At 35.8% G+C, this 14,947-nt stretch overlaps 1 protein-coding gene across 7 annotated transcripts in view; it reads right to left on the minus strand.

The window, feature by feature from the left end:
* Positions 1–4,142: 4,142 nt before the first annotated feature.
* Positions 4,143–14,947, minus strand: part of Mapk10 (mitogen-activated protein kinase 10) — a 313,016-nt gene continuing 302,211 nt past the window's right edge. For 6 of the 7 annotated variants that reach the window (XM_040292190.2, XM_040292193.2, XM_040292192.2 and 3 more), the window contains one exon: positions 4,143–9,392. In XM_040292190.2, the coding sequence (XP_040148124.1) occupies positions 9,250–9,392 (143 nt within the window). In that variant the 3' untranslated portion in view covers positions 4,143–9,249. Of the gene's footprint in view, positions 9,398–14,947 lie in introns of all 7 variants that reach the window. The other variant, XM_021721085.3, reaches the window with a different exon arrangement.

Genomic DNA, 14,947 nt, shown 5'->3' on the forward strand with positions numbered 1-14,947 from the left:
ACAACGGGAAACTTTGCTTCTGCCTTCCCTGAATTTCTCCTGTGCATGCCACCTTTCCTCCGGCTACAGCTGCCTGTTGTAAACAGCACTACTCCTCTGCTTACATTCCAGAGCCCAACTCTCAAGCATATTGCACCATCAAATAAAAGCCTTTTCTCTTTTACATTATCAAGATTATTCTTTCTCTATTAGTTTTATCAACATATTCCCATGCTGTAATTTTTGAGAACCCTCTCATCATCCCAACTATGCCAGTTGCCCATTATTTCATTTTTCAAATGCCTTCTTTTTTTTAAATTTTTTTAAACTTTTTTTTGAGAGAGAGAGAGAGAGAGAATTTTATTTTATTATTTTTTTAGGGGAGAGAGAGAGAGAGAGAGAGAGAGAGAGAGAGAGAGAGAGAGAGAGAGAGAGAGAGAGAGAATTTTAATATTTATTGTTTTTTTAGTTTTTGGCGGACACAACATCTTTGTTGGTATGTGGTGCTGAGGATCGAACCCGGGCTGCACGCATGCCAGGCGAGCGCGCTACCGCTTGAGCTACATCCTCAGCCCTCAAATGCCTTCTTTACATTGCTTCCAGGACAGCACACTTTCCAGGTATTCTCCTACCTCACAGACATCCCCTCTTTCTGATGTCTCTTTATTGATGTGGGAGGCATCTTCATCTTCCATCTCTTTCTCAGCGGCCCTTGGTGCCCTAGTGGTTTCATACAGACTCATACTTTTTAATACTGTTTACAAACGGATTACTCTCAGATTCATATTTCAGCCCAACTTCTTGGACTCCAGCCTAGCAGAAACCCCTGCTATTTATGTGGATATCTAATTTGCAACTAAAATTCCAAAAGCAAATATGATTTTTATCCCAAATATGCCACTAACCTACTGTTCTACAACTTATTACACCTTCATTTATCCCATGGTTTAGATAAAAATAATCTAGACTTTTCTCTGGTTTCTCTCTCTCTCTTTCTCTTTTTCATACCACCATATCAATCCATCAGCAAATCTTGTTGGCTCTGCATTTATAATATATCTGTACTTACATCCTGACTTAATCCTTCTCAGATCATCTACTTCCTAGTCTAGGCTCCTTCAGGTCTTTCTGAATTTCTGTTATATCCTATGATAATTGGATCGTTTTTGATCTTCTCCCTATACTTCTATTTAGGATCTAAAGGAATAGTTATAATAATCAAATTCGGATGTATTGTTTCCTTGTTCAAATCTAACCATCTTTCCATTTGGAAATTCCCAAGATCTGGCTATGCTCTGCATCCTGCCTACTGCTCCAGTTTCATTTGCTGTTCCACTTTTTCTTGTCCCTTCTGTTTGATCTGCAACACACTCTGCTGTTCTCTGTATTATGCTCTTTCTACAAGCCATCTCTTACTCCAAGACCCTCACTTACCCATTGAAATAGTCTTCCTGGGATGCTGATATGCTGTTCCCTCACTTTATTCAGATCTATGAGTAAATGTCACCTCCTTCAAAAGGCATGCCCTGACCACCTTGTCGACAATAGCATCTCTTTTTCACCCCTTACCCTTTTAACCTACTTCCAGTTCTCATCACTTACTTCTATCTTACTCCTACAGTAGAATATAGATTCAGAAGACTGGGGATGCTGAACTCATCACTGTGGTGTATACCTAGAATGGTTCTTAGAAGATTGAAGCACTCAATAAACATCTGTGGCATGAATCAATGAATGATTTTTTTAGGATTCAATGTCAAATTTGTGGTCCAGATGTTCAGGGATATTCTGAGTTGAATCTTTTATAGAAAATAATAAATGATTGCATGATACCTTAAGTTATTTCAGACTCCAGCAGTCACCCATAGGCTAAACAAATTTCAGAGATTTGGCTTCAGTGTATCTATTCACTGCAGAGATGCCAGTACCCCTGGTGGTTTTGTTTGTTGATGTGGATATTGATTGATGCCAGCAGTATGAGCCTCAAGCTCAGCATCCAAATCCCATAGGAAACATGTGTTAAAGCAAATCTTTTGCACTGCAGACAAACACACATACTGTTCTTTATATAAGTTGTAAAATGATTTCATCTCCCATAATATAATGGAAAATACCAAAATTCTCTTAAGCTGATTCATTAAGTGTACTTAGATACAATTAGACAAAATGAGAACATTGGAAGAAGCAGATTTGCTGTTTCACTGCTTAAAGCACACAGTAAAAATGGATTCATTCAAGTAATACCACTAATTTAAACACTATTATTTAAGAAAGCAAATGATATAAAGATATTTTGCTCTTATCACTTATTTTTAAATACAGATTTCTTAACTCTGAATTTTTGAAGATAAGGACCACACATTTTGTCTCCTACACAGAGGTATACAAAGGTGTTCAATAATTGTCTTTGGAGTGAAATAATAAACTGTTTTAAAATATAACTCAGAAATTAGAAATTCAGAATGGTGTTCCTAGAGCTTGCTTAGAGCCAATTTTGTAATATATTAACATTAAGGAAGAGATTATTGCATTTTGCAAATCTTCCTCTTATAAAAGAAATATTCTAATACTATTAGTTCTTTTTGCCTGTGTAAAATACTATTATTTGCATTATAAAATTTTATTTTGTATAATTGTTTTAGAGAGTATTTTGCCAACACTGATTTAAAAGTGTAAATGGAAGACAGATTATACTTGAGATGGTCTTGCAGGCAGTGTGGAGGGTTTATAATATGGATAGTGTGTGTACCTGCTTTTGAGTTGCAAACAATATGAGCCATTGGTTTAACTGAAAGAGTCCAGACAAGGTAAAATTAAGGACAATAATTGTCTTTAATTTTAACTCACTGATGAGGAAGTGAAAATTATCACTTCCATGGAGTGAAGCTTGAATCCTCTAAGTTGCCTTTTAGACTTCTTTTATGTTGGTTTTATTGAACAGGAAAAATGCGTCTTTAAAGAAAGAAATATTTGACATAAAGGGAATAGAAAATTTTAAAAGGGTATTTTATTCTTTTCCATGTTATCATGTGTCCCAGAAATGTAAATCTCTAGAGCACGTTTTCAGCAACATATTTAAATTGATCTAAATTGTTGAGCTGATGGAATTCAGTCTGATACCAAGACTGAAGACTTTCAAGGTAGGGTGGCTCTAGACAGGAGGTGACCAGAGGTGAAGGACCCTTTTGTGTGCTTGACTGTTTGCAAATGTCTTCCAGGCATGCCTTTCAAAACTCTTGCAGAAAAGGAAGATTACATGTACAAAAACCATCTTGGTGAATCTGTAATATGAGAAATCTCTACCTTGGCTATAACTAGGGCAGCTACTGAACAAATAAACTCATCCTTTTAGGTTCATTGTTCTATACATTGCTTCAAAAAAGTAATACCCAATAGCCCCACTTCTTGTACTTGCAAACATGGTCAAAATTACTAAATATTTGGTAATCTTTTATGGTACCTGGAACATACCATTAACTCCTTCTGACTCCATGTGCAATCATCCTGTGGAATATAATTTCCCTTCTTATTCTTGTGGTACCTATGTTTCAACACTTTTAGATTTATTTTTTAAGAAAGCAAGGATTTGTGAAGGAAAGTAGGACAGGAGATATTCCAGAGGTACTGAAAGGCTGTTGGTTTCTATTTTTTCTCAAATAATAAAAGAATAAGTATGATAACCCCAAAGAACAGGTATGTTATTCTTCCAGGCTTTGTAATAATTGATTTGTTAATAAAACATATTATTTATAGAAATAGAAGGGCCCCTCCTCAAAATTAAGACATTACCTAGTAAACTAAACAAGATCAGTGGCTTCCTTCTTCATCCAGCCACAAAATCACATTTTTTAATTCACCAAAGAGTTTGAGATATTAAAGTTAGCTACCATGTAGACACAGAGAAATCTCTTGGATAATATTTAAATGATTAGAATTTCTGATAATTAACCTAGGAAATTTAATCCTGCTCTTCTTATTCAGTGCTCCCAGAAGATGACCTGTTTTTCTCTTGCTGATTTTCTACTTTAAAGAAAATTTACTGAATTGCAGATATACAACTAGTATTAAATGACAGAAATGAAGTTATTTTTAGAAGACACCAATCTCAAACGAAAACACAGCATTCTATGGTTGTATTCATAGTACACACTCTTGACCCACGGTGAGAAATTAGTCCATTGCTCATTTCTTATTTATTCCCTGGTGCAATCAGACCACACGACAAGCTTCTTTCACCAGGGGTCAAAATGAAATGATGAGCGACCCTTCAGAATTACTGTCTGTACACAAAACCCATGGCAACAATCACAATAACCATTGTTAACAGGCAAACTCCAACAAAGTCTGGGTTTGGATTTGGTTTTATGTTAATAGAATCAGATTTCCTTCAGTTTTAATAATCCATATGAAACAGAAACACAATATATTGATCAGTAACCCCTATGAAGAGTCAAAAGAAGTCAAAGTTCTCCTCTAGTCCAAAGACAATATAAAGGAAAAATTAGAAATAAAAAAATGTGAGAAAGAACACAGAAATGACTTGAATGATTTCAAATCCCCATTAGACATCACCAAGACTGCATTCTATCCATCTGGCTGCTTGACTTCAGTTCTCACCTCTAAGACCTTGCAAAAAAAACTGGACCTGTATAGTTCTGACTTCCAGGGTTGACCTAAAACTGTAATAGCGTGTGTGAGAATGTGTGTGCATATGTGTGTGCTTTAAGTACATTTTATAAAAACGGACACAGGACAATTCTCACCATTGGTAATCGTCTTTGGAGTCCAATCATGCAGAATAACAGGCAGGTGCAAGTTAAATCGCATTGCAAGATGGACATGGCAAGGTGAACAGATAATGCTAGATAAGGGCTGGGAGATTTGTTTCTATTAGGATATACTGGCCATCAGTCCCACATAATCAAAAGGTAGATATACAGGAGTCCAAACATAAAGAGAAGTTTCCATTTGAATGACCAAAGAAATGGGTTGAAGTGAACAGTTAAACAACTAAGTGCAAAAAAAAAAAAAAATGGAGGGGATGGGGGGAGAGAGGGGGAGTGGAGAGGGAGAGGGAGAAATCGTATATTGTAATCACAAGGAAAATAACTAATTTAACTATTTACATTGTAACATTTTTATTGTTTTTACATAAAGGAGTTTCCTAGTTGGTTTAATAATTTCTGTATAAAATGTTGAATTCTTACAATTAAAATGTGTGTGGAGGACTGATTGGAGAGGGGGATTACTCTTCAAACCCAAAGAGGAGGGGATAAAAATTCCTAGAGCAAATTTACTCCTCTGAGCTGCAGAAGACCTTTTTTCCAGCAAAACTAGTTGACAGCAGTCTTGTATAACATAATGTTTTTAAGATGTAGATTGTCATATGTTAAGAGAATTGAACAGATATAGATTTTTGTGTGTCTTAGGTTATACAATAAATATTTAAATTTTTAGACATCCATTTTATTGTTCTTTCCCCTGACAGGTCACAAAACTATTTATGTATTCTCATTTGTTGCATTGTGCCTTTTGCCAAGACTAATTTTCTAATTTGCCAGTCAGCTGTTATCAGTATCTTTAGATAATATTTTTTCTGAAAATGACAACAGATTGAGAGAAAGTGTCCAGCTTCTTGGCCAGCTTTATTAATTAAATAGCCTCCTCTAATTGGTGGAAATTGACCTGGGCCACTACAAAGCTCAGACGACATTAGATTCTTTCTTTTTTTTTTTTTGATGGTGAAATCTTAGTTTCAGCTTTTATTTCACAATAAGAAATTTTGTTGTAAGGTTAATGTATCCCTTTGTAAAACTGAGCATACTGAGCCCCCAAACACATATAAAAATAGCAAAGACATGTCTAAATTGGTGGTGATTTAGTTAAACTCTCACAATTTAATTCTTTCTACAGATGGGTACCAGCCATCCCTTCTGCAGAACACTACATAATATTTTATTAAGAATTACTGTGAAACCAATTGCCTAGAGAGGAGACAGAAGGTTAGATGCCTCAGAGTACCAACTTCTTGTTCCAAAATGAGCCCCCACCATAAGCAGGATCTCCACTCTTTGTAGAAATATAGTTCAGGTGACTTGACACTTTCCTGCCCTAAAGGTAAGACCATCTATCTTTTTGGAATAACAGGTAAATACATAGCAAATATTTGGTGCTTTTTCTATTTTGAAGAAAAGAAAACAATGCAGAACATAATATATTCTGTGAATTGGACCATAACATAACTATCTTTTAAAGATATCATAAATAAGGGGACCTAAGACAGGAAGGAGTGGGGGCTTTTAAAGTGGTGATTCTCTTTGTTGTCCCATTTCCCCTCATCTATCTTGCTTTGGTCACCTAGTAAAATTAATCCCACAAGAAGTCCAGAGGCCAAAACCTTACCTCTATTTGTAAATGCTGCTTAAATCCAAGTTTCTTGGCAATAACAGATCTATCACTACAGGTAAACAGCACCAAGACCCATTAAAGGAACTGGAGATCAAAGACTAGTGGAGCTTAGGAAGGCTACAATAGCAAGGGTGGGGAAATGTCTAGCTCTTGCCAGATTTGGTCTGTGTGAATAAAAGAAACAAAATCCCATTGCTTGTGCAAAATGAAAGATAACCTTTCTGGGGCTGGGGCTGGGGCAGTAGCTGGGTCAGGAGCTGGGGCTCAATGGTAGAGCACTTGCCTAGTACATGCAAGGCCCTGGGTTCAATCCTCAGCACCACATAAAAAAGAAATAAAATAAAGGTATTGTATCCATATATATATATATATATAAAATAACCTTCCTATCAAGATCTTTGAGGATGCTGCTGGAGATCTCTCTGTGTGTCTGGGTCATCTGTGACTGATGAAATTTCCCTCCAGACTTGTGTCTTTCAAGAAGCTGTCTGCTTTCTGCACTTAATCCCATGTGTGTGTGGGTTGGGGGATGAGGCCACAGATATATCAAGGACAAAATACAGAGGATGATGAGAAGTAGAGAGTATGGATACAAATAAAGAAGTTTAAAAGAAAGGAATTCAACAGAAAGAAAAGCAACAGAGCTCATATGAAGGAGGAGGCGTTAAAAAAAAAAAAAACCCAGGTCATCTGAAATATTAACCAAAAAGAATGGTAGCAAGATAGAGTGGACATTCTTATTCCAGGGGATAAGCTGCGCAATCTAATGATGTTCTCTCCATTTTAAACAAATTGTCCCTTACAAGGAATCCTAGTGTGTGAAGCAATCCCACAAAGGAAGCACAGCTTGAGTGGTGGTGGTGGTGGTGGTGGTGGTGGGTGCAGGTCCCTAGGGACTCTATTGCTTGAAAAGAGACAGCTTCTCTGTTAATGTATTAAGGCAGTTTGCAGAGTAATGTTATTCACCTTCGCTCTGTTTCTGTGGGGCTTCCATTTGCCAGTCATATCACATCACCAACCATCCATTTCATGTGTTTCACTTCTTTTTCAGGTGAAATACCACCACATTGATGAGCACCAAAATGGCCAGAGTGCAAATAACTGTGATGGTACTTCACCAAAGTGAAAAAAGAAGGGAAGCCTGTGCCTCATTCCTATTATTGCTGAGAAGTCACACGGGTATTGCCGAGTATATAACCAAGAGGTTTCACAGTGCCTCCATCGGTGCTCGGAAAAGCACTTTCATTTAATTGAAACTAAACTCAGATGATTTTGCTAAACATGGACATTAATGCTTCATGGCTTTGAGACAAACTCATATTGCTAACACCATTTAGCCGCAGTAACTTGTGGCAGTTATTGCTCTCACATCTACTGCAGTACAAATTTCTGATTATCAGCCCTTCTTGGATTGTTCAAACTCATGAAAATAAATAAATAAACATGAAACATCAGTCATATAAAGGAGTCAGGGAAACTCCTGAGAAATAGCAATGTCTCTGGAGATGTTTTCAAATGCTAATCTAAGGATCACCCTGTGCTTTGGGGATTTTATTTTAACTAGTTAATTGTATTTTTCTCCCAGAAGAGGAAAGCAGTATTTCTTCTCAAAATAAAACCTTGGCAGGATATGAATCTGGGAAGCAGTCCACAAACAGAAAACTCAACCTACAATCTGAAAGAAGTCTAGGTGGGCTTGTGTTCTGCTAAGTAAGTCATAGGGAGGCAATTCCACTTTGTTTCTGGGAAGGATTGTTACCTTCCAAAGTGTACTCGATGACCCTGCCTCACCACCTGCCACTCTACAGCCTCCTGTCATGACATGTAATCTAGAAATGACAAATTGGGGGTCTACTCTTTAAAATATGGACAGTGGTGCCCCCTAGCACCTGGGCAATCATTTCCTTTCGGTTCTGGTCCACACCTCAGCCCTACTCTCTACTCCCTGCAACCTGTTTGTTGTCTGAGAAAAGGTCCTCAGCTTTTATTCACACATTCTTTCTAAAGGTCAAACCATTCAGAACCTGAAAACTGTTACCCCCTCCCCACACACACACTGTACATAAGCATCACATATGTTCTTTCTATAAATTGGTATACAGGTGCCATTTAATCAGTTTAAATTTGGAAGCTACATCTTCAAGGGTCCGAGAGCTCACTCCCCTCTTATATCCCCCTTTACATGGTTTCTTATAAGACATACAGCTTAATCAATTAACAAACTAAACAGCTTATATACTGGCAATATATTACAGATGAGTTGATGTCAGAGTAATAGATCACATGAAATGGACCATGTGGTACCCCAGTGCGTGATGTCTTGGGAGAGCCCTGAGGACACTGACAGTAGCATCTCTACATAGTGCTGTATGAGTACAGACACATGCGGATCTGTATCTACATCCATCTGACTAGGCCAAAAGGAGCAGGTAGATGCAAGATAGAGACACACACATGCTGGATGGGGCCACTGCACACCTTGTCATGCCATTTGAAAGGGCAGTTACGGGTTGCTGGTTTTGCAGCCATTTAAATTACACTTTATGTGAAAGGCTTCTCTAATTGTGTTTGATCTGCTTTCTGTAATAAGCATCATTGGAAGGAGACCAAAGCAAGAGCAACTAGAAGTTAAATAGACATTTGAGCTTAGCTGCATTACAGAACTTTGGAGAAGCAGGCTGAAAGATTTGTTTCAATTTTAGGCTTGGATTCTCTCCCTTTCTGATTTCTTGACATTTTGTGTCTGCATTTGTGTGTGTGCATGAGTGTCTGTGTGTGTGTGTGTGTGTGTGTGTGTGTGTGTGTGTGTGTTCCATCACATCATCTCCTGAAGAACGCTGGGTTTCGCAGGCAGGCGGCTAGTCACCTGCAACAACCCAGGGGTCCCGCCGAGGCTTCCAGGCTGCTGTCAGTGTCAGATGCCAGGGTCTGGTCGGTGGACATGGAGGAGATGTCATTGACAGACGAGGATGGAGGGAGACTCTCACTGCTGTTCACTGCTGCACCTGTGCTAAGAAAATGAAGACCAACATGACTAAATCTGGAACCAAATCCATCTGAATTCCATTCATAATGCTTGGATGGCCAAATGTAAGACAGATGTCTAGTCCATCATTCATTCCATGAACCTTCATAGAAAAACAGATGCAGGGAAAATCATGATAAAACAATACACAGTCCCTAGGTACAAGTTATTCACAGGCTAGTGCAGTGGTTATTACATCTCATTCTATATTAGAAATCACCTGTAATGCTTTAAAAAAAAAAAAAAACCTACACACTAACATCCACTCACACTGCCCTCCAATACCCTGTAACCCCAGTACCTCTAATATTGCAATGAATTGACGTTAGGTGAGGCCAAGGTTTTTCATTTTTAAATAGCTCCCTAAAGACAAGAAAGCCTGTCAGGCATTTTAAAACACTGGTTTATAGAGAGAACAGATAAACAAACCTGGGATTGAATCTCATCAGGGATTAAAAGACATTGGTTTATAAAGAAGACAGATGTTAGGGTTTAAAAAAACCCACTAGTTTATAGAATAGACAAATTATCTCAATTGTTGGGTTTTATGTTTGTTTGTTTTTTGGATTAAGTTCAAGGGCACTTAACCAGTGAAGCCACATTCCCAGCCCTTTTGATTTTTTTTTTTTATTTTGAGACAGGGTCTTGCTAAAGTCCTTAGAGTCTTGCTAATTTGCTTAGACTGGCCTTGAACTTGCAATCTCCTGCCTCAGCCTCCCAAGCCATGGGGAATACAGGCATGTGCCACCATACCAGGCCTGATTGCTTTTAATGCAGGAAACTATAAAAAAAAATACATGCAAGGGTCCTGTCCCATAAATATAGACAGAGGTGAAGTCTAGAAATCTGAATTGGTTGAAGATTACAACTCTAGCAAAAGGAATGTATATAGAGTAAATTTTACTACATAGTCAGTAATATGACATCTATTAGATTTAGATCTGAGATGTCCCCTAAAATTCCATGTGTTAAAGACTTAATTCTGAATACAGCAATATTTAGAGGTGAGGATGCTGAAAAAAGGTGATCAGACCATGAGGACTCTGACCTCATCAGCAGATTAATAACCTGATGGCATTACTGGAAGGTAGTAGAAACTGTAGGGGGTAGGGCCTCATTGTAGGAATGGGTCTTTGGGGCATGCCCTTGAGGACTTTATCTGTACCTGGTCCTTCTCCCACACCTCTACTCTTTTTCTTGAACTGCTTTGTGCTGCCTTGAGGTGAACTGCTCTGTGCCACCAAGCCCTTCCACTCTGGTGTTCTGCCTCACCTCAGGTCCATGCTGACCACAGAGTGAAAACAATGAAGCCATGAAATAAAATAAACCTTTCCTCCTTTAAGTTGTTTGTGTCAGGTAATTGGGTCATAGAAACAAAAGCTGACTAACACAAAACCAAACTTAAAACCCATGTTGAAAAATGAAATAAAACTTTTGATGAAAGGTACACCCTTCCAAAAAAGAAAGAAAGAAAGAAAGAAAGAAAGAAAGAAAGAAAGAAAGAAAGAAAGAAAGAAAGAAAGAAAGAAAGAAAGAAAGAAGCTAGATATAGAGAGCACACATTTTGATGTATGTGTATACTCTGCAACAGGCTTGCTTACCTAAGGTCTGCAAATAGAGATTCTGCAAATAATGCTGAATTATGGACTTAGAGTAATTTGGAAAATTCTTTTATAAATTTGTCTGACACATAGTAATATAAAGATTTCTAAATTCTGAGGGGAAAAAAGTGTTCAGTCAAAACTTGCTGAGTTGCAATAGCAGTGAGAACAACAAAGGAAAATAAGCCAAAGGCACTATAAAATTAAATTAAACCATAGCACACTAGAAGCAGTCAACTAACTTTTTCTTTTTCTAGATTCTTTTTATCTAAGCAATATGAGTGGTAAAATGCATGCTTTGTGAAATAGTTTCCTATTAAAAATATCTCCCACATAATCATCTAATAAAACAAGAGGCGAGGAATTCTCACTAAAATTGTATTTGAGGATACATAATATGCAAGATCTTTTTGGTGAAAAATAATAAGTTCAAAATAAGTTAACAATAGCATTATCATGCTGACTGAACAAATCAGAAAAAAACTAAGGAAGTGGCACATACACAGAATCTTTTCTCCTGAAGTAAACATTTTTGCCTATGGGGAAAAAATGTGCTCAAATGTTACAGTATCTAGGAAGGACCTGGGTGCATACTCTAAGGCACATTGCACATTTCCTACATGTATTTCAAAGCTTTATTTGTTAATTCTGAATATTTATGTAAATATGGGAAATATAAAAATTAACAGGGAAAAAGGTCAATCTCAAACTGAGGGTAAGAACTATTCAAATCTGTTGGTAAATTTCCTTCTAGTCCTTTCACTAGGAAGTTTCCCTAGTTGTAATATTTTATAGGTATTTCTTTGAATCCTAATATTTTCATACACTGAAAATACTTAGGTGTTTTTCATGATCTTTAAACTCCTAGAATCATCAATATCGCCTAATCTTAAATGTTTCTAGAAGAGATTTTTGATGTCTTGTTATCATCTTTCCATAAATAAGCACCCTCATTATCAAATTAATGTGTAATGTAAACTTATCTGGTCTCAATTTATTCCAAATTTACTTAATTAAATCCCTTATATAAATGGTTTGGAGCTAGTTCATTTCCTCTTATAATAAGATTTTATGTAATACTTAGCCCTTACATAGCTCAAACAACTAACTATGCTTCTCCCCCTGTTCTGGATTAAATTAGACCATCATCTCTTGTGGATTTTCATATGGTCAAGTCTCTAATAATTTAATATCACTTTGAAGGACTTCACAGAATCCTATTCAATTTTCTCATGTCCTTATTAAACACAAGACTCTAATAAATGCCTGATCAATTGTGGACCTGACAGAGTGAGATTGCTTTTTTCTTACGTCCATTTGATGCCTGAATGATATATTCTTACATTATAGATGGTTTTCAAATCATGTTACTGCAGTTTAGATTTAGTTTTGATTTGAAATGTGAAATGATGCCTATATATCTTTATGTTGCCATTTTATTAAGATATAAGTCAAATATTTTATGAATTATAAATGTAATTTGCCCAATTCAATGTTTTTGGTACAGATATATACAGATATAACCACAATCTATTTTGTAGCACTTTTATCACCCCAATAGGAAACTCTGAACCCCATTTCTCACCCATCCTCCAGCCCAAGGCAATAACTAATCAATTTTTTGCCTTTATAAATTGCTTATTCTGTATATTTTACATAAACAGAAGGAAACAATATGAGACCAGTAGTGATTTTTTTTTTTCCACAAAGCACAGTATCTTTAAGTTTCATACTTGCTGTGGCATGTGTCACTATTTCATTACTTTCTATATCTGAATAATAGTCCATTGTATGGACATATTACATTTTGCTTATCTATTTATAGTTGATGGACATTTGATGAACATTTAAGTTGTATTAATTTTGACTATTATGAATAATGCTGTTATAAATATTTGTGTCCAATTTTGTATGAATGTTTTCATTTGTCATAGGTATATACCAAGGAGTAAAATTGTTACATCACAGAGTAATTCTATGTTTAATTCTATTTGAGTCTATCATTTATGGGGAATGGCCAAACTGCTTTCAAAAGTGGGTGCACCAGTTTACATTCCCATCAGCAGTTTTAGAGATTCCATTTTCTCTGCAACCTTACTATTACTTCTTTCTGTCTACCTTTTTGATTATATCCATTTCAGAGTGTGTGTAAAAATAGGTCTCACTGTGATTTTTGTTTTATAATGGTGATAAGTATCTTTTCATGTCCTTGTTGGTCACTTGATATCTGTTTTGATAGTTTGTTCAAATCATTTGCCCATTGTTTAATTAGGTCACTTTCTTTTTTATTGAGTTGTAAAAGTGTAAAAGTTCTTTATATAATCTGGTTAAAAGTTCCCTGTCAGATGTGATTTGCAACATTTTTGTCTTTTTATTTTCTTGAAAGTGTATTTGAACAATGAACATTTTTAATTTTGATGAAGTCAGATTTATCTATATTTTTTGTCACTTGTGCTTTATTTATTTATTTATTTATTTATGGGAGGAGTGGGAGTGGGTACCAAGGATTGAATTCAGGGACACTTGACCACTGAGCCACATTCTTGCCCAATTTTGTATTTTACTTAGATATAAAACCGAAAGTATGCCTGTAATCTCAGCAGATCAGGAGACTGCAGCAGGAGGATCTTGAGTTCAAAGCCAGCCTCAGCCACAACGAGGTACTAAGCAACTCCAATGAGACCCTGTCTCTATCTTTTACTAATCTAAGATAATGAAAATTCATTCCTGTTTTCATCTCAGACCTTTATAATTTTAGTTCTTATGCTTAATGATAATTATAATTTTAGTTTTATGGTTCATTTTGGAGTTTATTCTTGTATATGCTATGAGGTAAGAGTCCACTTTAATTCTTTTTGCAGGTAAATATTCAGCTGTCCTAGCACCATTTATTGAAAAGACTATTTTTGGCTCATAAAATGGTCTTGACATCCTTGTCAAAAATCAATTGATCATAAATGTGGGATTTCTGATCCAATTCTATTCCATTGACCTTTATGGGTATCTTCATGCAAGTAGCATACTGTCTAGAAAATTGTGGTTTTATTGTAAGTTTTAAAATCAGGAAATGTGAAACCTGAATCTTCCAAATGTACTCTCTTTAAGTATTCTGTTGGTTACTCTGTGTCCTTTGCATCATTTCCATTTGAGTTTTAAGATCTAATTTCTTAAAGAAAAAAAAGGACAGCTGTGGGTTTTTTAAATTGTGTTTAATCAATCTCTAAATCAATGTAGGAAATAGTCACCATAAAAATTTAAGTATTTAAATTCATAAACAATGGTTTATTTTACCATTTATTTAGTCTTCTTTAATTAATTTATTTCAACAGTGTTTTATAATATTCAGAGTACAAAGTTTGCACTTCTTAAACTTATTTCTAAGGTTTTTATTTCTTTTTGGTGGAATAATAAATGGAGTAGTTTACTGTTCATTGCTAGTATGTAGAAATACAACAGATTTATTTTAATAAAAAGTTTTAATATCAATGGACTGAAAATTAAACATATCAAATAAGTATATATAAATAGATTTCATGATATATGTATACATATATATAATGAATATTATAGTTGATCAAAATGTCAATCAGGGAGATTTTTTTGTTACCATACTCTATTTGAATTATAATGAAATAACCACTTTGAATGCTTTCTCTTAAGATATTAGGCTTTTTTCTTTTTTCCTAGCTGGGGTTGATTTGTAGACATGTTACTGTCACAAGTTAAAGCTATGAAATTACTCAAACAAGGGTGAGATAAGGATTAGCTAAGTCTGCTTTATAAGAACACAATTTAATCTTTACAAGTAAACAGAAGTCCATATCAAGGACAGCTAAAGAAATCACACAAATAAGACTGAGGAAATTTCCTTAGCAAAACACAAATTTACATCTGTTAATAATACAGAACAAAGCCAAAGTACTTTTCAGGAAAC

This window comes from Ictidomys tridecemlineatus, chromosome 9, assembly GCF_052094955.1.
Source record: "Ictidomys tridecemlineatus isolate mIctTri1 chromosome 9, mIctTri1.hap1, whole genome shotgun sequence".
In the NCBI taxonomy this organism is placed as follows: domain Eukaryota; kingdom Metazoa; phylum Chordata; class Mammalia; order Rodentia; family Sciuridae; genus Ictidomys; species Ictidomys tridecemlineatus.